This window comes from Molossus molossus, unplaced genomic scaffold (genome assembly GCF_014108415.1).
Source record: "Molossus molossus isolate mMolMol1 unplaced genomic scaffold, mMolMol1.p scaffold_m16_p_7, whole genome shotgun sequence".
NCBI lineage: Eukaryota > Metazoa > Chordata > Mammalia > Chiroptera > Molossidae > Molossus > Molossus molossus.
Genome location: NW_023425401.1, coordinates 91088734 through 91111386, shown reverse-complemented (window position 1 = coordinate 91111386; position 22653 = coordinate 91088734). Strand labels below are relative to the sequence as shown.

The 22653-nt window shown below is 40.8% G+C and overlaps 1 protein-coding gene across 2 annotated transcripts in view; it reads right to left on the bottom strand.

The window, feature by feature from the left end:
• SND1 (staphylococcal nuclease and tudor domain containing 1) overlaps positions 1-22653 on the bottom strand; it is a 475051-nt gene that overhangs the window by 418610 nt on the left and 33788 nt on the right. For both annotated transcript variants that reach the window (XM_036247541.1, XM_036247542.1), the window contains exons 3-9: positions 16345-16465; positions 12508-12586; positions 9990-10150; positions 9174-9265; positions 8393-8551; positions 7028-7134; positions 3673-3763 (exon numbers count right to left, since the gene is read on the bottom strand). In XM_036247541.1, the coding sequence (XP_036103434.1) occupies positions 3673-3763; positions 7028-7134; positions 8393-8551; positions 9174-9265; positions 9990-10150; positions 12508-12586; positions 16345-16465 (810 nt within the window). The remainder of the gene's footprint in view (positions 1-3672; positions 3764-7027; positions 7135-8392; positions 8552-9173; positions 9266-9989; positions 10151-12507; positions 12587-16344; positions 16466-22653) is intronic.

Here is a 22653-nt window from a genome sequence, read left to right as displayed (position 1 = left end):
GGAGCATCACCACAAAAGGTTGCAGGTTCGATCCCTGGTCAAGGCATCTATCTAGGTTGCGGGTTCAATCCCAAGTCAGGGTATGTATGGGAGGCAACTAACCAATGTTTCTCTCTCACATCAATGTTTCTCTCTCTCCCTTCCTCTTTCTCTGAATCCAATTTTTAAAAAACATATTCTCAGGTGAGGATTAAAAAAAAAAAAAAAAGCAGCAGCAGCAGCAGCCATAGTTCCAACCCAGGTATTAGGCAAAAAAACCCCAAAACAAAACCCAGATTAGTGGTGAAGAAAACCAATGATAACAATTCTGTAAAAGGCAAAAAGAACTAGTCCAGATTGGTACAGGTCACAAAGCTCCTGGAAAATATTGCTGAAAAGATAAAATTAATATACTAAATCAATGCCATGAGAGAAGATTTAGACAGACAGAATCTGGGGGTTAAATTAATCAGTATGTAAAAGACATAAATTTTAAAAATTAACTCCAGGTAAAACAAAAAAATGTGCAGGAAATGAAAAGTAGTTATAATATGCAAAAGGCTTGGTGGTGATTAACATTTCCCCACCAAACTTTGAATATTAATTGAACCAAAATTATGATAAACTCCTAATGGAAGGATTAGGTAAGATTAAATGCACACCCATGTGAATATGTGTGCATGAGTATAAAAACTAAATCCTCATCTTCCATGGTGTGAAGAAAAAAAGTTATGCCTAACATTGAAAAACTTAAAAAGAGCAATACAAACATTTTATTCAGAAATAGGGATTGCCAAGAGTTAAAAATGGCTGCCTCAAGGGAGAGGAAAAATAGACTAGTTCATTTCTTAATAAGCCCATAGAGTTCTTTAAAGTCCTATTAAAATAAAAACTTACAAACATAAAATTATATTCAAAAGATTATAGATCAGTTCTACTCAAAAGTAGCTATCAGTCTGCAATGAGATAAGGAGCTTGTACCAGAACATAAATCAACTACATCACTGAGAACATTGCTGACATTTTTTCTGTAGCAAGCTTTTCTTGATGAAAGAAGCAATGTCTTGATTTACATTCTGGCTCAAGCTCCTTATATCATATCAAGGCACTTTAATTAGGACAAGTATAGATGAAGGGTCAACAAACTTTTGTGTAAAGGACGAGAGCAAATATTTTAAGCTTTCCAAGCCATATGTTCTCTCACAACTACTCACCTCTGCCACTGTATCATGAAAACAGCAATGGACAATATGTAAATGAACAGATGTGGCTATGTTCCAATTTATTCATGACCCTGAAATTTGATTTCATCTAGCTGTCATGTGCCACAAAACATTTTTCTTCTATGTAAAATCCATTCTTAGCTTGCAGACCATACAAAAAGTGGTGAGACAGACTTGGCCCACAGGCCACAGTTTGCCAACCCCTATAGTAGACAGTATGATCGCTTTTGTTTAAAAAGAAAAAGATCTGTCATAGTAACTTCTATCTAGTGTGAGTGTCTTATCTTCTCTTTTTAATGCCCCCCCCCATCTTATTTTTTTTGTATTTTTTTTTTTTTTTGGTACATGCCCCTAGCCGCTAGGGCCTAGTGGGAACCGAACCCGGGACTCTCTGGTCTGTAGGACAATGCTCCAACCACTAAGCCAAACCGGCCAGGGTTTTTTCCCCCTATTTTAAAAACAGAAATGCTGCTGAAATTTTTCAAAAATCAAAAACTTTTAAAACCATTTATCTACCTACAAATACATTTTTCTCTCTATTCTCTAAGCAGGTCTATATCCAAATGACCTAAATTTATGTTTAATATATTCCAGGAGAAAGACTGTTCCTCATAATCCTCAATTAAATAGTTAATAGAGGCAATCTCCTGTATCCTGCCACTGTAATGAATAAAACTTGATTATAATGAAAAAAGCCTTACTTTGTTTTATAACTAAACAGAAAGACCAAAAACAAAAAACAGATCCTAGGATCCCATATTTTAAAAATGGAGAAGCCCTGGCTGGTTTGGCTCAGCGGCTGGAGAGTCAGCCTGCGTACCAGAGAGTCCTGGGTTGGGTTCCCGCTAAGGGCATGTACCTCGGTTGCAGTTTGTCCCCAGACTGGGTTGGGGTCGTGTGGGTGGTAACTGGTCGATGTGTCTCCCTCACATCGATGTTTCTCTCTCTTCTCCCCTCTCTCCCTCCCGCTCTATCTGAAAATAAATGCAAAAACAAACAAATAAATAAACAAATAAATAAAAATGGAGGCAATGTTCCTATAGCCAGCTCTCCCTTTTATAGTTACCGATAAAGTCAGATTTAAGATAAATGCAAAGCTACTGATTCAGTCACCTAATATTTGAATTTCTTCAACAATGCTTTAGTTCCCCAATTGGCAGAGGCCAAAACCCCTCAAAATTTTCTAAATTTCTCTACAACTGAAGAGGAGGCTGGTAGGGACAGTACAGGGTAATGGGACCCTCCCAAGCCTCATCTACATTACTAATATTATAGGCCTTCAAAGTGATGATAGTAAAAATGGAAGGCCTACCTCCCTTGTTGAGTGAATGATTATCCTTTCATTGCACAGCTATAGCTACAATCTTTGAACAGAACAGATTATACAGAAAACATAAGCACAACCAAGTAAGTTCCAATTAGGTGGAACAGCCATGTCCAAGTTTCCAAGCCAGCACAGTCCTTGCATAGAAAGAAAGCAGAGATCCATTCTGGTCTGCATCAGAATGGGAAAATGCATATGGGAATATCCAACCAGGGCCTACTCCCACTGATGTCCACTAAAAGGCACAATTATAGTTAACCTGACCACTGCTTGGAAACCACGTACTAGAAGATGGAAAGAGGCCACTTGAGCGCTGCGACCTATTGCTTTGGGCATCATAAAAAAGGAAGTGAAGAAATGTAGCCAATTCCTCAGAGACTTTGTTAAAATTGTACCATTCTAAGATAAATTGTGCCAGGATTTTTCAGGATGACAGTGCCACCTAGTGGCTTTCAATCTTAAACTGTAGGGTGACATTTGGGACAGCCACCTCTCAGTTAGAGGATATGAATATTTAACCACTTTAAATCCATAAGAACGCTTCCAGCATTTCTTGCCAAAAGTAAAAATAGCTTGGAAAACATTACAGCATTTGGTGAAAGTGAAAACAAGTCTGCCTCCCAAAGGTACCTTAACCTGTAACTAAGAAAAAACAATTTTATAGCATCACTGCTGGAACCAAACAATCTATTTAGTAGCTCTAGTTCCCATCAAAGAAATCCATCCAAGCACACAGCAGTGGACAGCTCTCAGAGAAAAAAAAAAATCATATTAGAGAAAAATCAAAGCCACAAGAATACTAAAACAGAAAAATAAAGAAACTTGAGATCATATATATATGGAGATAGGAAATCTAAGAGAATACCATTTGCTAAGCAGACAAAAAGAACCCCTAGAATATAAGTGATATTTCAAAATGGCAGTGTCCACAACTTTAAGCTATGAACTTCTAATGAAGCTATGTAAATTTACAAAAAGAAATGTTAAAGTTCTAATGGTGTCTAAGTCCCCTACAGTACACACACAGGTGTGCAATCGTGCATGCACCTCTACACACCACTGGCTTGCCTTGAAATAAAAATTTTTGTATTAATCAGTAGCCTGACAACAATCACTATGCATCTCAAGATGTGGAGAATGACTCACCTTGGCAACAAACTGCTTGTCCTTTTGGTCCAAGTTAGCTGTGGGAGCCACATAGTCTCTCCATATTCTCAGCCTGCGTTCCTTGGCAAACCTGAAACAAAGCAAAGATGCAAATCATTCAGACAAATTAGGTCAGAAAAGGGAATCCACCATCACCATGGGAGCAAACAGCACAGAATCCTACTCTACCTCACCAACAAGGCACCCATGAGAAAGGCCATCAGTCAAACCAGAACAAAATGTGACAACAGCCACCAAAAAAGTGTATAAGCAACTACCCAATATGTATATATAAACCATAAACCCACTGATGGCAGACTGGATCTAAATATGCAATATTTTGAGCATGGACAGTTCAAGTCCACCTTGATAACTGGTTCTTTGGCTTATCCAATATCTCCTGAGTGACTACTATATGCTAAGCACTGGAATGACAAACAGAGCCAATGCTCTTTTAAATGGGTAGAATACATATACTAAGCAAACAAATATACAGGGTGGGACAAAAGCAGGTTTACAAGTTGTTTGTATGGAAACTACAATAATTAATAAGGAATAATACAAGAATAAACTGTTTCACGTACTCACAACTATAAACCTACTTTTGCCTCATCTGTTTTTTTAAAAAACATAGGCCTGCTCAATTTCCATTTGAATTATGAAAAGGTGCCCTGGCCAGTTTGGCTCAGCGGTTAGAGCGTCGGCCTGCGGTGCGGAGAGACCCGGGTTCGGTTTCCGCTAAGGGCACGTACTTCGGTTGCAGTTTGTCCCCGGCCCTGGTTGGTCGTGCGGGTGGCAGCCACTCAATGTGTCCCTTCACGTCGATGTTTCTCTCTCTCCCTTCCTCTCTCTCCCTCCCACTCTATCTGTACAAAAAATGGAAAAGTATCCTCGGGTGAGGATACAAAAAAAAAAAAAAAAAAGAATTATGAAAAGGTTATCAGCTACCCAAATCCTACATGGAAAACAAGAACAAAATTGTCACTGTAGTACATCTAAAGAGTAACAAAAATGGACAAAACTACAATAGAAGTTTACTAACAAAAGTTTAAAAATCATCTTAGCAAAAATTTGTTGTTGTTGGTGGTGGTGTTATTAATCCTCACCTGACAAAATTTTCTGAATGATTATTTTTTTAGAGGGAATGGAAGCAGGGGAGGAAGAGGGAGGAAGAGAGAGAAACATTGATATGAGAGACACATTGATTGGGTGCCTCCCACACATGCCCTGAGTGGGCCCAGGGATCGTACCTGCAACCCAGGTAAGTGCCCTTGACTGAGAATCAAACCCATGACCCTTTGGTCTATGGGCCAATGCTCTAACCACTATACCACACTTGCCAGGACAAAAAATCTTTCACATACTAAGCCCCATAGATATTCTATGAGTCAGACTAAGAGAGGTAAATGGAGTATGTGCAAAGCTTTAAAAAAAAAAAAATCAATAAACAGCTGCCTCAAGTATTTACAAATAAATAAATACATGTGCAAGGGAAATGAACTATATTTCTGGAAACGGTATTGCAACTTTTTAAAAAAGAAATGCTAAAAGGAGAAAAAGACAAAGCCACATGTAGTAGTTGTAAAATACATGAAGTACTTCGAGAGAGATTTACCAACAATGCAACCAAGTCAAATACAGCATGCAAAACAGCAAGCAAGTAATCACAAGTTATCAAAATATGATTTGTATTCCTTGGTCTAAACCTCTTTCATAATGATGAGTACTCTCTGAAAAATCCATAAAATTTCCTAGAGATGTTGTAAAACATGTAGATACTACTGTCAGTATACTCACTTTCTTTAGAGAGAGGCAGGAACTTAAAGAATGCAATGAGAATTATCAACCAAAATAATAATTTAGAATAATAGACTGACAGGATTTTCTGAACAACAACAAAAAAACTGAGCATTACAGAATAATCAGATATATATGGAATGCCTTGCTTGATAAAGAGTATTATATCTTTGGATTTAATCGTGAAACATAAAGACTAATACAACTTTTATATAATAACTATCTTTTTTCTTAATCAGACCGTCTGTCTACCTTTGTCAGACAAGCCATATCAAATGACCCAGATTAAAATCTATTTTTAGCCCTGGCCAATGTGTCTCAGTGGTTAGTGCATCAGCCCGCGCACCAAAGAGTCTCAGGTTCTATTCCTCATCAAGAGCACATACCTGGGTTACAGGTTCAACCCGGCCCCAGTTGAGGTGCATGAGGGAGGCACCCAATCAATAGGTCTCTCTCATATTGATGTTTCTCTCTCTCCCTCGCCCTCCCTCCCTTCCACTCTCTAAAAATAAATGGGAAAAATATCTTTCGGTGAAAATGAACAAAAAACATAAATAAAATCTATTTTTATAAAACATTACAAGTATTGCTGCTTACAGGTGTAGAAGGATGTAAAAAACCTAAGAGAAGGAAAGAAAATTATAGGCATTCAATTCTTATTCTTGAACATCTCTTAGCTGTGTGCCTCAAAGGCAAAATGTGAAGTTATCAAGACCAATATAATTTTATGATTCTGAAATGAGCCATACAACAAGCCAAGTCATCAGTGGTCAATAGTCTTTGCTTAATGCATCCTGGGAGATGGTGGCTGGGACTTTCTGGACCACCATCTCTATTAATCTACTCTTGCTACCTGCTTCATTTTCTTCCATCTACCCCAACAAGTGAATGATATTCACCTACACATGGAAATATTTGACCTTGACACTTGAAATCGCCACGAATCTCTGGAATATCCATTATTGTTTTTTTGGAAATAAGTTATCTTTACATCTGCACTTAGCCAAAAACATGAAAACAGCACCTCACAGTTGCATTATTATTTATAATTAAAACACACTTTTAAATAAATTAGAGCATTAGGCCTCACAATAGCACTGGATGGTCCTGTGTTAGGCCCACAAACTCTATCTTTCCTTCATATCCCTGGCTCCAGCCTGCCTATTTGGGAGCAATTGGTAAGCAATTTCATTGTCCTCAAATGAACCTCAAGTTTATTTCATCCCAAATGTCTAAAAACTGGAATTGGAGAGGCTTGTAAAAAAAAAAAAAAAAATTTTTTTTAAAGGTGACCTGAATACACTAAAAAAGCACATCAGATGAAGAATAATGTTTGAGTAAAAATCTAGTTCTTTACTAAAGAGCACTGAATGTGACCGAACCTAAAGACTCGCAAGTCCTCTATGAAGAGATAGTCTCTTTTGGAATTTCCCTAACCCATTACTGAAATAAAACAGACACTGACATAGATGTGTGAGAGATCACTAGATTTCTCTCCAGAAAAAGATCCTTAACAAGATCCTTGGCTGGAATGGAAGGCTTCCCTGACAGACCTTACCTCTCAGCTGCCCTCAGCTTTTCCGCACCCCGAGTGTACACTGCAATCGACCAATCCACACAACGTGCAAAACCTTCCTTCAGGAGGAGCTCTGTGATGTTGCCGTTCTGAAAAACAAGGCACATGAGAAAGCAGGCAAAGATTAATTCTGTGCCAAGAGAATCCTTTCTCTAGACCTCTGACACAAATTAGCATAGTCGTAATCTAGTCTGCAGTTCATTTAAACAAACAAAAAAAAGTAGGGCCATTTTCCTCATTAAGAAACCACCCCTAAACAAACATGCTACTGTGTGACTCCTCTCAACATCCTTGGCTTCATATACTCACAACACCCAACATAGTAACTCTCACTTAAATAGGAATAGCATAAATGTTAGTGGCACCGAATGGGATTGACATTTGAATAGATCTTCTAGTGGGCAGAGGAGGATGTTAATCTTTAGTGGAGATTACACCTTATTATTTCCTTCTCTAAGATCAGACTTACTCCCCTTTTCATAAGTGGAAAGCTGAAGAACGAGCTGAGTAAGGGAATAACTTAAGCTACATTTTGCCCAATGAATTACAATTCACATTCTGCTATGACACAGAGCCATCTGGCAGGGCACAGGCAGACAGCTAGCACTCCAGCAGAAACAGACATGACCTTGGCATATTCTAAACCAAGCCTCCCAGCCTTTACAACTGCCATGATGGAAGAATTCTCTAGCCAAATTATAAGGAAGAGTAGTTTACTCTATATTGGATATAGGTTATAAAGATGGAAATCCACTTCAACTCGAGTATTAAGAAACAAAGTCCTTTCCTGTCCAAGAATATCCCACCTTCCAAAGTATTCAATAAGGTATAATTCACCAACAGTCAGAACGTAAAGAACCTATTTCCTACTCAAAAGCAGAGTTAGGGGGAAAGTGGATGAGGCCTGGCACACACAAGACAATATTCCCATAGAAAGATTTGCCCATCACAGTTCTACTAATACACTTGTAGACCTTCATGTAAACTCGCCGATCCTACTCTGCAAATTTTAGTGCCACTTCTAATCGATATGGCAACCTCCCACCTTTCCTATGCACAAATAAAAGTTGGGAAAATAAGTGATAGTGTTGTTCCTCTTCCCCTTGAAAACCTAGTAACACTTGAGATTAATTTTCTGAAAGTGAGAATTTGCACAGATTTGTCCATTTCTATCAGATAAGTGACATCTCTCTTGAAAATGCCTCAAAAACCAATAGATGATAATCTTGCCAAGATATTTAATGGCTCTTAAAACCAGAGGGGGAAAAAAAGAGATGCAAACTACAGCTCATAAAACCCCCAAATGGGCCCCAAACCCCATGCACTTAATCTGCATGCCACACTCACTGGATGAAGGATGGTACCCAGAACGTTCTGGTTATGGCAGCTCTCCAGAATGATCTGAACATCTCTCTGAAGCAGTCGAGACTCGGTGAAAAATTTGGCTTCTGCAGCAAAAGGCTCTGGTACTTCACTGCCATCTGCCTCCCGTCGAAAAGTGGGGCACTATGACAAAAGTAAGGGGAGTAAGTAATGCAGCCTAAACATGAGTGCTTGACACACGCCACACCGAACCATCCCCAAACCACAAACCAACAAGGCAACGCTGGGAATGTCTCAGATCAGGTCCTCTAATACTTTTTAAAACCTACTGGTAAAAAGTAACTGGAAATACCATCATCTCAGATTCTGTGGTAAAGCAAATAAAATTCATGTTATCATGGGGAAAAGAATTTTAATTACTATTGGAAATGACCCCTAGCCAAGAAAAAAATCACCAGTGCCTAGCATTTTAAATCCTTGGGTTTTTTTTTTATCAAAATGCGTATTTTACATTGAGACAAGCCAAACTCAGCAAACTACAGAACCTCCCATCCCCCATTGTTGGGTTTCAACAATCTCCACACAGCCCACTCCAAACAGACCCTGAGTACCTAAAAAGTAAAAAAAATTCATATTTGATCTAATTAGAATTGTCCCACTGCAAAGTTTAAAGTACTCTAGCCAATACTAATGGCCCATACTAGGAAGAAACAGCAGATCCGAAGTCCCCAGATAGAAAAATCTACCTATGACGAACACTTCAACTAACCGTAAAACCTGCCCATAGCCCAGTATATGGTCTGACCTTGATCCCTGACAGCATGACGGTAACCAGGTAGTAATCTGGGAGGAGCAGGGCCCTGACCACACTGCCGTCTCGTACGTGCTCGATGATAGCTGCGTGACAGAATAAACAACTTAAGGCATTAGCAAAACTCAACACCAGGGATAAACAATGCCCAATCAAACTGCACTGAACACAGTTCCTCTCCCCAATACCCTCTGGAAAGTCTCCCTCTGAAAAATGATGAAGCGCTGGCAGATCGTGAGTATTCACACAACAGACTTTTCCACAACTATTCCTGGGTAACACAGATCAGAGTGCCTTCTATGTGTTCTGAAACCTCTGGGACCTCATGGCTCACACCTAAGCTTTGTTATCAGTATGGTAAGTTGATCACCTTAGTACCAGGTGCCCAGCAAAAAATAATTAATAACAATTCAGGACTGGCAGTAATTTTATTTTACTGAGTCAGTGTTAACAAGGTCTCAAAGTAGGGCCAGAACTAGTGTGTGTGTGTGTGTGTGTGTGTGTTTAGATGTATAAAGAAGACACATTTCTAGCGCAGTTTCAAGGATGGTATTTAAGTAGCCATCTTTTAGAAAACAGGAAAATCCCCAGTGTGCAAAAATACCAGCAAAGGACTAACCCCTGCAAAATATGTTTGATGTAACCCATGTGAACTGGATCAAGTTTCCTTCCAAAATACCATGGTGTTGTTTTACCCTTAACAATTTCCCTGGGATACTAAATAAGGAAAATAGGATTTATAAACCTCAAGAAGCTTGACAAGTACAAAGAAATCACTGAGTCATATCTGTCTTTGCCTGCCAGCCTCACCATTGACAGGCTTCTGGTGGTGTGAATCCACAAAGTGCCTTGGGTTCTCAATGGTATACTTGAGGTCCCGGATAGTATGTGAACCGTTACCGTCACTCCACATCCCTTTCTTAGCTGCCTTTGCTTGTTCCTCACACTCCGAAAGCCGGTTCTGTTCAGGACTGGGACATGAAAAATAAACATGTATGGTTAGTGAGCTCAAAACAGAAATGTCAGGCTCTCCTGTGACTCTGGGTTTCTTTAGCATCTTCTCCCCTTGAAAAGACCAAAGCATTTATTTCAGATCAACAGCTTCAGACGCAAGCTTATAACCAGAAAACTACAGTGAGTGCAACTTCAGGATTCCAGATTTGTTCCCACAAACAACAGATTCAATTGTAAGAGCATTTAATGAGAAGATCCAAAGAACACACATCTCAGTACTGCCACCATCAGTGATTACAAGAGAACAAGTTGGTGGCTCAGAGGGAAGCCGCTCCAGAGGGTATAGCTTCATTTAACTATCCCAGACTCAGGAACTGAAATCCAGGCACAGCTCAGCAGGACACAGTACAGAGAAAGTGACTAAGAGCCACCTTACTCCTCCCTGTTGTCCACAGAATAGGACTGGAGAATGCAGAGCAAATACTGTTATTGCAAATAATGTGAAAAAACTACTTACACACTCAATATGGCCAGCTAAGCAAAATCAGTTTGAAAATGAAAGACTCCTCCTTCATCAGAAAGGAAACCACACTGCATATATATATATATGAGAGAGCAGCCAGAAAGTCAGCAGATCAACAAACAAACAAAAATAGAAATGGCTCTGCTCTCCTCTCTCACACACACATTTGAACAAAAGAAGTAAAGTGCATGACCTTTCCACAATCTCAATGCCGGGTTCTATCCAAGGCTGTACGCACAAGTGCACTCTCCCACCGTGATCAGTAGGAATATCTAAGCAGGGACCTCTGCCCTATAATTTCTCAAACCAGAAGTCTTCAGTACCTTTCTACCTATTCCCTCCAAAAAGACAATCATATTCTCAGGGATCCAAAATCACAGCAAAAATTCAATGACAAAAAAAAAATGTAGCCTAAGAGACAGAAGCAAACACAGAGCTGAGAAAAGGAGGCTTTAAGTCAAGACATCTTTGGAGAAAAAAAGGGTTGGTACACATGGGGAGATTTCTTTGTTGAGAGGGTATACTACTACTGTGGGCTTTTAAAAAATTCTTCACTGTGGTTGTAAATTAGATTCCTAAAAAAAGTCCTTAAGATACAACTTCAGCATGCTTCCAAAAACACCACCTAAGATAAATGTCTTAACAAATTCCGAGCAAATGACTCCATGAAGTCAGAAAGGACCACAGAAGTTTAGGGTGAATGAGTGGACACCAACACTAAGAAGACAGGAAGAATGCAAAAAGTACATTTTTGCCTTTGCTCATCCCCATCATTATAGTCCATGCAAATATTTATCCAAAGCCTTTTTTACAGCAACAAGTCATATAATACAGCAAGGACTTAATGATTTAAACAGCATCTCTAGCCTCACAAAGTACTGATGTACTTTATAACTTTTCAGAGACTAACATGGTAATTAAAGCTAGGTACAATCCATCCTACTGAGAGCCAACACTGGTGAACTTGAACAAGCTACATGTGCTATGAAACCTGCGTATATAACACTCATTTCTAATAAGTTCACACTGCCATTAGCTAAACAAATACATTTTAACCTACTACTTATTTAGTATCTACAGATCCATAGACTAAAAACGACTTCAAAGGTTTTAAAGATAAATTTTTCTCTTTAAAAAAAAAAAAAATTGAGCCCTGGCCGGTTTGGCTCAGAGGTTGGAGTGTCGGCCTGCGGACCAGAGAGTCTTGGGTTCAGTTCCCACTAGGGCACATACAAAAATAAATACATACATACAAACAATTGAGCCTTTATCAGTTTAACTAGATTCTAAGCAGTAGATTTTGCTTCAAATTCCATTTATTCTCTCCACTTTATTTTTCATTGTGCTTACTCCTTGCACATGATATACTTGTATACCTATTTGTTCATTGGTTTATTGTTTGTCTCCCCATTAAAATGTTAGCAGAAGTTAAGTATATTTGTTCATGGCTCTATCCTCAAGTGTCTAGAACACAGCCTGGCACATAGTAAGTACTCTGAATCTTTTGGGATGGATGAATAAATACTCTGATGGTGTAAGACATAGCCTGTTGACTCATGATATGAAAAATAGAGCTGCCTTGTCTCAAAGCTTGTCTTTTAAAGGAGTTACACACATCATATGCCACATATCAAATGGTTAGTGACCTGCTGGCTCAGAATAATCCACACCTGGGCAGGAATGTTCTAAAAGCCAGAGAGTACCAAAGGATACCCACTTAATGTCATGGGACTATAATGAAAACGCAGCAAAGCCAATGTAGAATTGACTATCCAACCTCCCTTCAGCAACCCCAGCTCTCACAGTGGTGTAGAAGGAAGTCAGAGGGTCAGAAGAGTAATGAAGACTTACTTATTAGCTCTCATGCCCTCTCTCCGGGTGGCCAAGCCCTCTGCAACCAGAGACTCTGCAATGTTTTCCCCATTGGTATCTGAGAATAAAAAAAGAGAATTAAACACAAGGTTTAAATCTGCCTCCAATGGCAATAAAGCTCCAGTGGGGCACACTTTCACCCTTAGCTCTTCAAGGAGAATGATGTTGCCAGAGAGTCAGACAAGGAAAGGCAGCAACGTAGTGTTGGGTTTTTGAGAAAACCTTTTCTCCCAAAATGTCTAGTCTCTAAGACCCAAAGGTCTATAAATCTTTTTCTCAAGACTTTGTTTCTGCCCTGGCTGGTTTGGCTCAGCAGTTGGAGCGTCGGCCTGCAGTACAGAAAGACCCGGGTTTGGTTCCCGCTAAGGGCATGTACCTCAGTTGCAGTTTGTCCCCGACCCTGGGTGGTCGTGCGGGTGGCAGCCACTCGATATGTCCCTTCACATCGATGTTTCTCTCTCTCTCTCTTCCTCTCTCTCCCTCCTGCTCTATCTGAACAAAAAATGGAAAAATGTCCTCGGGTGAGGATAAAAAAAAAAAAAAAGACTTTGTTTCTAATTTTCTTGCGTTATCTCCCAGGCCAAAGGCAATCTCAAGAACTATTGGAGACGAACAAGAAAGTGAGAGCCCTGGCCGGTTCTGCTCAATGGTTAGAGCATCAGCCCGCGAACCAATGAGTCACGGGTTTGATTCCAGTCAAGGGCAGTACTTCGGTTGCGGTTCGTCCCAGGTCCTGGTGGGGTCATGCAGGAGGCAACCAGTCAATGTGTCCCTCTCATGTCGATGTTTCTCTCTCTCCCTCCCTCCCCCCCACTCTATCTGAAGATAAATAGAAAAAAAAAGTCCTTGGGTGAGGATTGAAAAAATAAAAAATAAAACTCCTTTTAAAAAAAAGCAAGACACACGCGGCAGCCTAAGAGGGTATAAAGAGCACTGACCTACAGACAAGAGGCTTGGAACCACTTAATATCTTAGACAAGGTCTATCAGCATTAATTTACTCCTCTATAAAATGAGGAGAGTACCTGCCTAGATGGGTTTTTGAGAATTAAACAATAATGTCTGTAAATTTCCAAGCACATAGGAATTGAAAACATACTATACGTGCAATCAGATAGATAAGATTTGTTTAGGATTTTCTGTTACATTTTACACCAGAAAGTCCAATTCCTCTCCAGATGTTCTATTCTTTGCTCCAACAGGACACCAAGACAAGCTATGTAGTTTGACAAAGACTTTCTCCTGCTCTCACAGAGATGCAGAGAACAGTGTTGAGATTTCTAATCTCTCAAATAGCAGCCTTCAGAGCAGGCAAGAAAAATAAAGTTAAACATAAAACCCAACTGATGAGGTTTTACTTGGGCACTTGAACCATTAATTGCATTTCTGTGCTACTGAAAAAGCTTTTAGGGTCTGTGTATTCCTTTAAATCTCTGCTTGTCAGCCAAAACAATAAAGGAAGCCATCTATGAGGGAATCGCCACATAAAAATACTTAATATGGCAGAGAACAAGCTCCTATATAAACTGAAACACAGCCATCTAGCTGATAGGTAATGTTAGCACAGAATAAAATTCTGAACAAAGTGTACACACCCCCCCCCGAAACCCAACCAAAATGTCTTGCCATTAGCACGCCCCAATTTCTGCACAGACTAATTGGAAGCCTCTTTTCTTACCACGAAAAGTTAAGATGAATGATATTTATACAAAGGATACTCAGGTTCTGAGCTGAGCACAGATCACAAGAACCTTTCCACTGAGGCTACCGCTGAGGCCAGACACACACAGCTATCTCACATTAGTAAACACTACGTTGGTTCTTTCAAAACAACAAGAATACAAAGAATGAAAAGTCAAAGGGAAGGATTCAATAAATAAAGAAGTTGAGCAGTAAGGAGGCCAGGAGGTCAAGGGTGAAAAAACAAACCCGGGGTACAAACAAGGTGAGTGGCCATAAAACCGGCCAAATCCACAGCACACAAAATAGACATTTTCCCAACACACAGCAGTCTGATAATGGCTGTCAGCAGGCCCACTTCTAAAAATTTAGTTCTGATTGCTCCTTCACGGGGAGAAAAATACCTTTCTCTGGGCCAACCTCCCAGAGGAGGCAACAAAATGTGGTGGGCAGAACACTGAATACAAGAAACCTATAGGGCACGCATCTGATTTTCTTGCTTATTACTTATCAAGTAATGAATTTGATCAAGTCACAATTGGAGATGGCATTAAGAGCAGGTGGGTGACTATATTTTCTCCAAAATCAGAAGATTAATCATCTTCTCTTTTTAGTAAGTTCTAGCTAGGTTAACCACAATTTCTTAAATTCTACCATTATCCCCCATCATAAAAAGACTGAGTGGCCACAAACTAGGATAAATATATGAATACTAATTAAATATCTAAACCACTGTTTCCTTTCATTAGAATGGCATTGAGAGCTGGTTAAAGTCTCTGAATGGAAATATTATATTTTTAGCCATTTGAGCCTTTAAAACTCAAAGATGTAGGTAATTTTCCATCATTCTTTCTGTACATATTTGTTGATCAAATCCTATGTGCCAGGTTTTATTCTAAACATTAGCATGTTAACTGCTATATTATATCCAGTTTGTAATTTGGGTCAGTTTAAAAAATAAACTTTTTAAAAACAACAATAAAAATTAAAGTGTCAGATTTTCTTAACATAAACAATTTGACCATGTTAGTTGAAGACCAGGGTTATTTAAATGAACTCTTAGAGCCCTGGCCAGTTTGGCTCAGCGGTTAGAGCGTCCGCCTGCGGTCCGGAGAGACCCGGGTTCGGTTCCCGCTAAGGGTATGTACTTCGGTTGCAGTTTGTCCCCGGCCCTGGTTGGTCGTGCGGGTGGCAGCCGCTCGATGTTTCTCTCTCTCTCTCCTTCCTCTCTCTCCCTCCCACTCTATCTGTACAAAAAATGGAGGGATGTCCTCGGGTGAGGATAAAAAAAAATAATAATAATCACATGAAACTTTAAAATATCTGCTATTAAAATAATTAGATAACATGGCTGTTTTATGCTTTATGGACAACATTCTACCAAATCTTTCAATGTCCTATTTCTGTTCAAACTCTATTCCACAATCTTTCTCTCCCTCCAGCTAATCCAAAAGACCAGCACACCCTAATATCCCATGAGCCATCTGGCCCAGCTAAACAATTGGCTTATGTGTGCACATACACAAATGTATTTATTGAGCACATACTCTGAGATATATATACTATCTCTTTAAACTCTCTCAATAACTTACAAATGAAGTAACCAGGGCTTAGAAAAGCTAAGGGTTAAGTAAGGGTCCATAGAGGAGAGCCAGGATTCTAACCCACATGTACACAACTCCAAAGCTTGTGTTCTTCCCGTTAAATTGCAAAACATGTGGCTTGCAAAAAACACCACAAGCCCTAAACAAATTTTCCTTTCTTCCCAAAGAGAATCCCCGTGAGCAGAAGAAAAACCACCAGATAAAGGAAATGGAATTCAATTAGCACTATGACCTAGAAGCACAGAGCCATCAAGTTCCATGAGCTGAGGGACTAAACACAGGAAAGGATGCTATACAACATACACCTAAACCAAGCCAGGAACACAGGCATAGGGGTAAACAAAAAACAGGAATATCAGAGAACTCTTCTGCACCTATGTGCCATGACCTCCAACTACATCAACAGCCAAGTATCCTAGAGCTACCTCCACCAGCACTCACACTGGCCCACTAGCTTCCACCAGATGAAAATTGATCGGAGGAACTTTAGACTTAGAGAGGAAAGAAATGAGTCCTTTCTTCTTGCTACTCACCTTTTCCAAGGTAGATCATGCCATACTCTCGTCCCTGGGGAGTCTTGTTTTCTATCGTGAAACAGACTTCCTTCCCAATAAGCTTCTTCCGAAGGAACTCTCGAGCAGGAAATGCCCAAGGCTGAGAGACAAAACAAATATGTCACACAAAAATTGCCAAGTTCACCACCACAATCATCATTCAAGTTCATTTCTTCAATATCCTATCCCTGCACTAGGCCCTGAAGAGAATATAAAAATGAAATGCACACAACACAGATCATACACTTAGGAGATCATAAAAAAGGAGGGCCTAGCAGTTGGTTTAACTAGCACAGGCCCTAAAAACAGGCCTCATAGTTACCCAGAAGCTGGCAGTAATACTTTTTCCCCTGTCACTGTTTATTCAGACCTATAGCTTACTTTGTGAATAATAATTGCCAGTAATTTTATAGCACTTACCATGGACCAGCCACTACTCAAAATGCTTTATATTAAATCAACCCATTCCTGGGTGGAAAATCCAGGAACTCACCTAGCCAAAGGGAAGTCATAAATAACAACTACAACCTCCATTTGCTTGCCTCTTTACAGTTCATGAAGCACTTTCACTGACTATTAAAACTAGGCTGAAACCAGTTCAAAGCACTGTCAAAGTAGATAAAAGATTCTAGTGCTACTGTTGTTTCACAGTGAGTCCCCTACTCAAGTAAGAGCCTTGTTTATGTCATTTACTTCACCTTTTTTAAGAATAGCCAACAGAGTTGAGAATGGCAAGAACTATTCTCCCTAAAATGTCTCCTCTTCTTCTACTGCTCTGGTCTGAAACTATACAGGTCCCAGAATCTTGGAGGATACCAGTAGCAGGCCCTGGTCACCTTGACAAGGATACAAGGAGTCACCTATTAAATGCACTGACACAAGGAGTAAGCCACATATCTACACAATGGGAAGTAGAGTCTCCATGTGATCTCAAGATACAGTGCAAAGGAATGGTTCTGCCCCATCCACAGTCCATCACTTCTAGGATGGTACAAAGGGAGATGTCTTCTCTGAAGCAGCCCCATCATAGTCAGCAGCCACAGGCACTTGAATTTACAGTCCGGACCCAGCTCAGTGCCCCAAGTTCCCTTAGAACAGAAATGAGGAAGGAATAGGTAAGAGTTCAAGGAGTATAATCAGCAGGAGCTCATGTGCAGAAAAAGTGCAAAGTATTAAAGGGAAGAGCGGTATACGACAGGCATACACTGTCTATTGTAATCTCGTGGAGCCAGAGAACTCGGGCCACACACCATAAAAGAATAGTACATGTATGACCTGAAAAGGACCTTTCTGCTGACCTTTTCAGCCCATGAGGATTATTACACGGGGTTATCGAAAAAGCTTTTCTAGCCCTGGCCAGTTTGGTTCTGTGGTTGAGCGTTGGCCTACGGACTAGAGAGTCCCGGGTTCAGTTACGCTAAGGGCACGTACCACAAAACAAAACAACAACAACAAAAAAGCTTTTCTAGAAAAAAAAAAAATCCATATGACTTCCCAGAAACCAGAAACCAAAAACCAAGCAACGGGTTGAGCAAATATTCACAAAACCAGTCCTGTTATATAAATCAGCTGGGGATGGTTCTAGGAAGAACTGATACTAAGTAAATGCTCTTGAAGACACAAAAGCTTATACCCAGTCATCTAATACTCTCTCCTCAAAGCACCAACAAACAAAAGAACCAATCACTAATGGCAATACACAGCTCACCAGATTTTAGGTCCCATTTGTAGCCCTTGCCCCACTCCTAAAAAAGAAAACCAATTACCTGTAACCAAAAAGTCTGATGACTGATAAATGACCCCAATTATCAACCAATCACAGAAACACTATTGAATCAAGTAACACGGGCTCCTGCCATTTTTATTAACTTTTACTCTAAAAATATCTTTAACTATAAATCTAATGCATACAATTTAGTTCTGAGTGCCACATGAATATCTAAAATTCAGTAACACACTGTCTTCCTAAAAACTTGGAAAAGCTCTGATAAGACAAGTAGTACTCCTAAAAGAGGCCAATACTTGGGTAAAAATTCATTTATCAAGGGCCAGTTCACAAGGAATTATCGAGCTCCTATGGGGAAACCTCCAATATCTACCAACTAGGCAGAAGTACTAAAAGCTTTTAAAGCTTGCTGAAGAAGCACCCTTCTCTAAGGACCTTGCACTTTACAGCTGGTCAGTCACTGAGCTATGGGGAAAAAAATCACACCGGAGGCCTTGAAAAGGACATATACTTAATCCTATAAGAAAAAAAATATGTAGTTTCGATAACCTTCCTTTCCTTTTTTTTTTCAATCCTCACCTGAGGACATTTTTGCATTCATCTTCAGATAGAGCAGGAGGGAGAGAAGGAGGAAGAGAAAGAGAGAAACATCGATGTGAGAAAGACATATCGACTGGCTGCCACCCACACAACCCCAACCGGGACCGGAGACAAACTGCAACCGAGGTACGTGCCTTTAGCGGGAACCAAACCTGGTCCACAGGCCAATGCTCTAACCGCTGAGCAAACCAGCCAGGGCCATATAACCTTCCTTTCTTAAACCAGCCTCCCCAAGTTGTGTTCCACTCAGGGTTAGGTACATTCACTAACTGGACATGATATTATATGAAGAGAGGCAACTGGGAGAATCAGGAAAGACTGACCACCTCATTCTTCACAAGGGCAACAAAACCCTCCAGGAGAGAATCTCTGCGAATGCATCCACACAGATGAAGCCAGCCGAAGGCTACCTGACAGAGAAGGCTGTCCAAACAGCCTCCCAGAACAACTCTAAGAGACAAGTATAGGGAAATCTGCTCAAAGCATTTATCAAATAAGGTCCAGCAGGGTAAATAACTGTGGTCTGTTCAAATGATGTCCCAGAGCTTCATCTAAGAAACAAATGGCCATTAAGTAGTTGGGACTCAAAATTCCCTCTTCCCTGTAGAATGTCCAACAATCAGCAATCTAGCAGCTTAGTCTCCACACCTAAACCCACGCAAGGTTCTGCCGCCTACCAGGATAAAATGGAATTTTTAATTCCAATCTTTTCTTTGTAACAGACAGACTCCTGAAGATGACAAGATTAAATGTCATAACAAAGTAAAATCTTAAAACTAGCTACTTTCGTACCTGGCCCAGTGCTTAATACTTCTTGTCCCTCCCTCTCTTCTAATCATCCCACTGTACTACCTGTATATGTAACTAATCCCTCCCTACCCCAACCACCCCACACCCCAATTCTCAAAAGTGTCACTAAACGTAGGACTATGACATTAATTTCTCTATTCCTCATGAAACCCATAGAACGTCACACAAACGAGGAGCTGGTGTGGCTCAGTGGATTGAGCGTCTCGGTCCGATTCCCAATCAGGGCACATGCTGGGTTGTAGGCTCAATCCCGGGGGGGGGGGGGGGGGGCAATCTGTATTTTTCTCTCACATCAATGTTTTTCTCTCTCTCCCTTCCTCGCTCTCTAAAAAAAATTTTAAAAAAACATGTTTTATAAAAAGAGGAGCTCAATAAATCCGTGGGAAATAAATATATAATTCCCACAGTGCCCATCAGTGCAGTATCTAGGCTGCCCAGAGTAGCTAGGCAACAATGGGGATTAGCCTGCAGCAGAGCAATGACAGCTGGGGCCATGCTGTGGAGTTGCTTTGATTGCCACAGGACTTAGGAGAGAGCTGAGATTCTTTGAAAGAAGAGATCATGAGGAAAAGCAGAGAATAATCAAGTGAATGATATTTGGGATAGTGAAACAAAGGGAAGTAAATGAGCAATAATGTCCTTGACTCTATTAAATGTGAAATATTAGACAACATGTTCTAAAACAATAGAAAGCCAGACACAAAGGGCAGTGCCAGACTGCACAATGCACTGATTCTTTGAGAAGAGATACAAAGGTTCTTTCCCTCATTATTCACATACATGTGCGTTCACTGCACACCAGCTTCATATCAGGCGCTGACTAGGCATGTGATGAGATAAGGTCCCTCCTCTCAAGAAGTCTATGAAGAGAAAGACATGTAAACATGCAATGAAATGCTATGAATGCTAGGACAGTACAGAAATGGAACAATGAAAGGAGATGTCAAAAGTGACTTCTCAGGAGGCTGAATCTTCAGAGACAGGTGTTCACCAGGACAGATGAAGATGGAGCTCCTGATGAAGGAAGCAACATGAGCCAAGGCACAAGCAGGCAAGACCCAAGTGGCTCTTAATACATTCAGTATGGCTGAAACTTACCATCCTGGAGCAGGGTCAGTAAGAGACTCAAAGTCAAAGCACCAATGGGCTTAAATCCCAGGCTAAGACATTTAGATTTGTCACAGAGGTAATAGGGAATCACTGAAGTTTCTGGGAATGACACTGAGCAAGGAATAAATAAAAGTATGTTTCAAAAAGATCTGGGAACATATAGAGAAAGGATTTGAAGGAGAATAAACGCAAGGAGACTATTATTTCAATATTCCAGGACTTCCAGTCAAGATGGTAGCGTAGGTCAATATGGTACTCGTCTCCTCCCACACCACAGCAAATTACAATAAACTACAGAACCACCATCATGCAGAACTGCCTGAAATCTGGCTGAACAGAAGTCCTACACTTAAGAAGAAACTTCATGGACACTAGTAGGAGGGGTGGAGCATGGAATGGGCTCCCACACCCATATGTGACAGACAAAGATCAGGAGAGAGATCTCGGCTGCAGAGGTCCCCCTCAAGGAGCGGGATGCCAACCCCACACCAGGCCACCCAGTCCAGGGTTCCAGTGCCAGGAAGAGAAGAACCCATAACTTCGGACTGTAAAAAACAGCCGAAACTGAGGATAAAGGAGGCTGAGGTTTCTGGAGTCCCAGGCAGTTCCTCTTAAAGGACCAGCACACAAACTTACTTGGACTTACTCCTTCTGAGCTCCAGTACTGGGGCAGCAGCTTGAAAGGCACCAGTGACATACAGGGAGGAACTGAATTGTCCAAAATCAGAGCCAGAGCAGGGGAGGGGGTGGTGCCGTTCTGCCAGACAGAAGTGCTGGCAGAGGCCTTTGATGAGCCCTCTCCCCACAGAGCCGGCAGGTGGGAGCCATATCTGAGTCAATCAACCTGGCTCACACTGTTTGCTCCACCCTGGTGATTCCTAGACCCCACCTCACCCAACTTTCAGGCTCATCCAAACTGTTTCCAGTGGCTTTTCCATATAAATGGCCTGTCTTGGCTTATGCTTCAGATTTTCCTATAATCTCCTGAACAAGCAGCGTCTAGCCTAAGAGTGCCCCACACCTCTCGCTAAGTGACCCCGGGCCTGGCACTAGCAGCAGCAGGCCTTAATTCACAGTTTGGCCTCTCCTGGGCACCTCTAAGCCCAGCACAAGTAGCAGCCATCTTCAGATCCCTTTGTAGCAGTCTTACAGGAGCTCCCTTGTAGGTTAACTGATTACCTCAGGCAGAACACTAGAGGTGGCTGACCTTAGCCTGCACCTCCCAAGAGGCCCGAGTCATCACCTCAGTGGACAGCTTCAGACCGAGTCAAAGCATCATTACCCAAACACCTCCACAAGTGACACACTCAAGGGGCAGACTCAGCAGGCACCTGAGCCTGAATGAAATAAGTTCTGCTCTGTGGGGTGGACCCCTGCATAGCTGATCCTCCATAGTGGTGGAAGGTCAAGGTTGGGTCAGTGTTTGGTGGTCAAAGGCAGTCCTTGGTCCTGATCAGCCTGACGGTAAATCCTTCCCACTGATATGCCAACTGCAATCAAGGCTCAACTACAAAAGGATGGTGTATACAGCCCATACAGGCAGCACACCTTGAGTGCACAGCTTGGGTGATCGGGGAGACTGTGCCACTGGACCCTACTACAAAACACTTACTACATTAGACCACTCTACCAAGCCTGGAAGACATAGCAGTTCTACTTAATACACAGAAACATACAGAGGGAGGCTGCCAAAATGAGACAAGGAAACATGTACCAAATGAAAGAATAGAACAAAACTCCAGAAAATGAACTAAGAAAATGGAGACAAGCCATCTATTAGATGCAAAATTCACAGCTGGTTACAAGGATGCTCAAGGAACTTAATGAGAACCTCAACAGCATAAAAAAGGACTAATCAGAAATGAAGGATATACTAACTGAAATGAAGAATAATTTACAGGGAATCAATAGTAGAGTAGATGAAGCTGAGAATCAAATCAGTACTTGGACTGTAAGGAAGCAAAAAACACCCAATCAGAAAAGATACAAGAATAAAAAAAAATGAGGATAGGGTAAGGAACCTCTGGGACAACTTCAAGTGT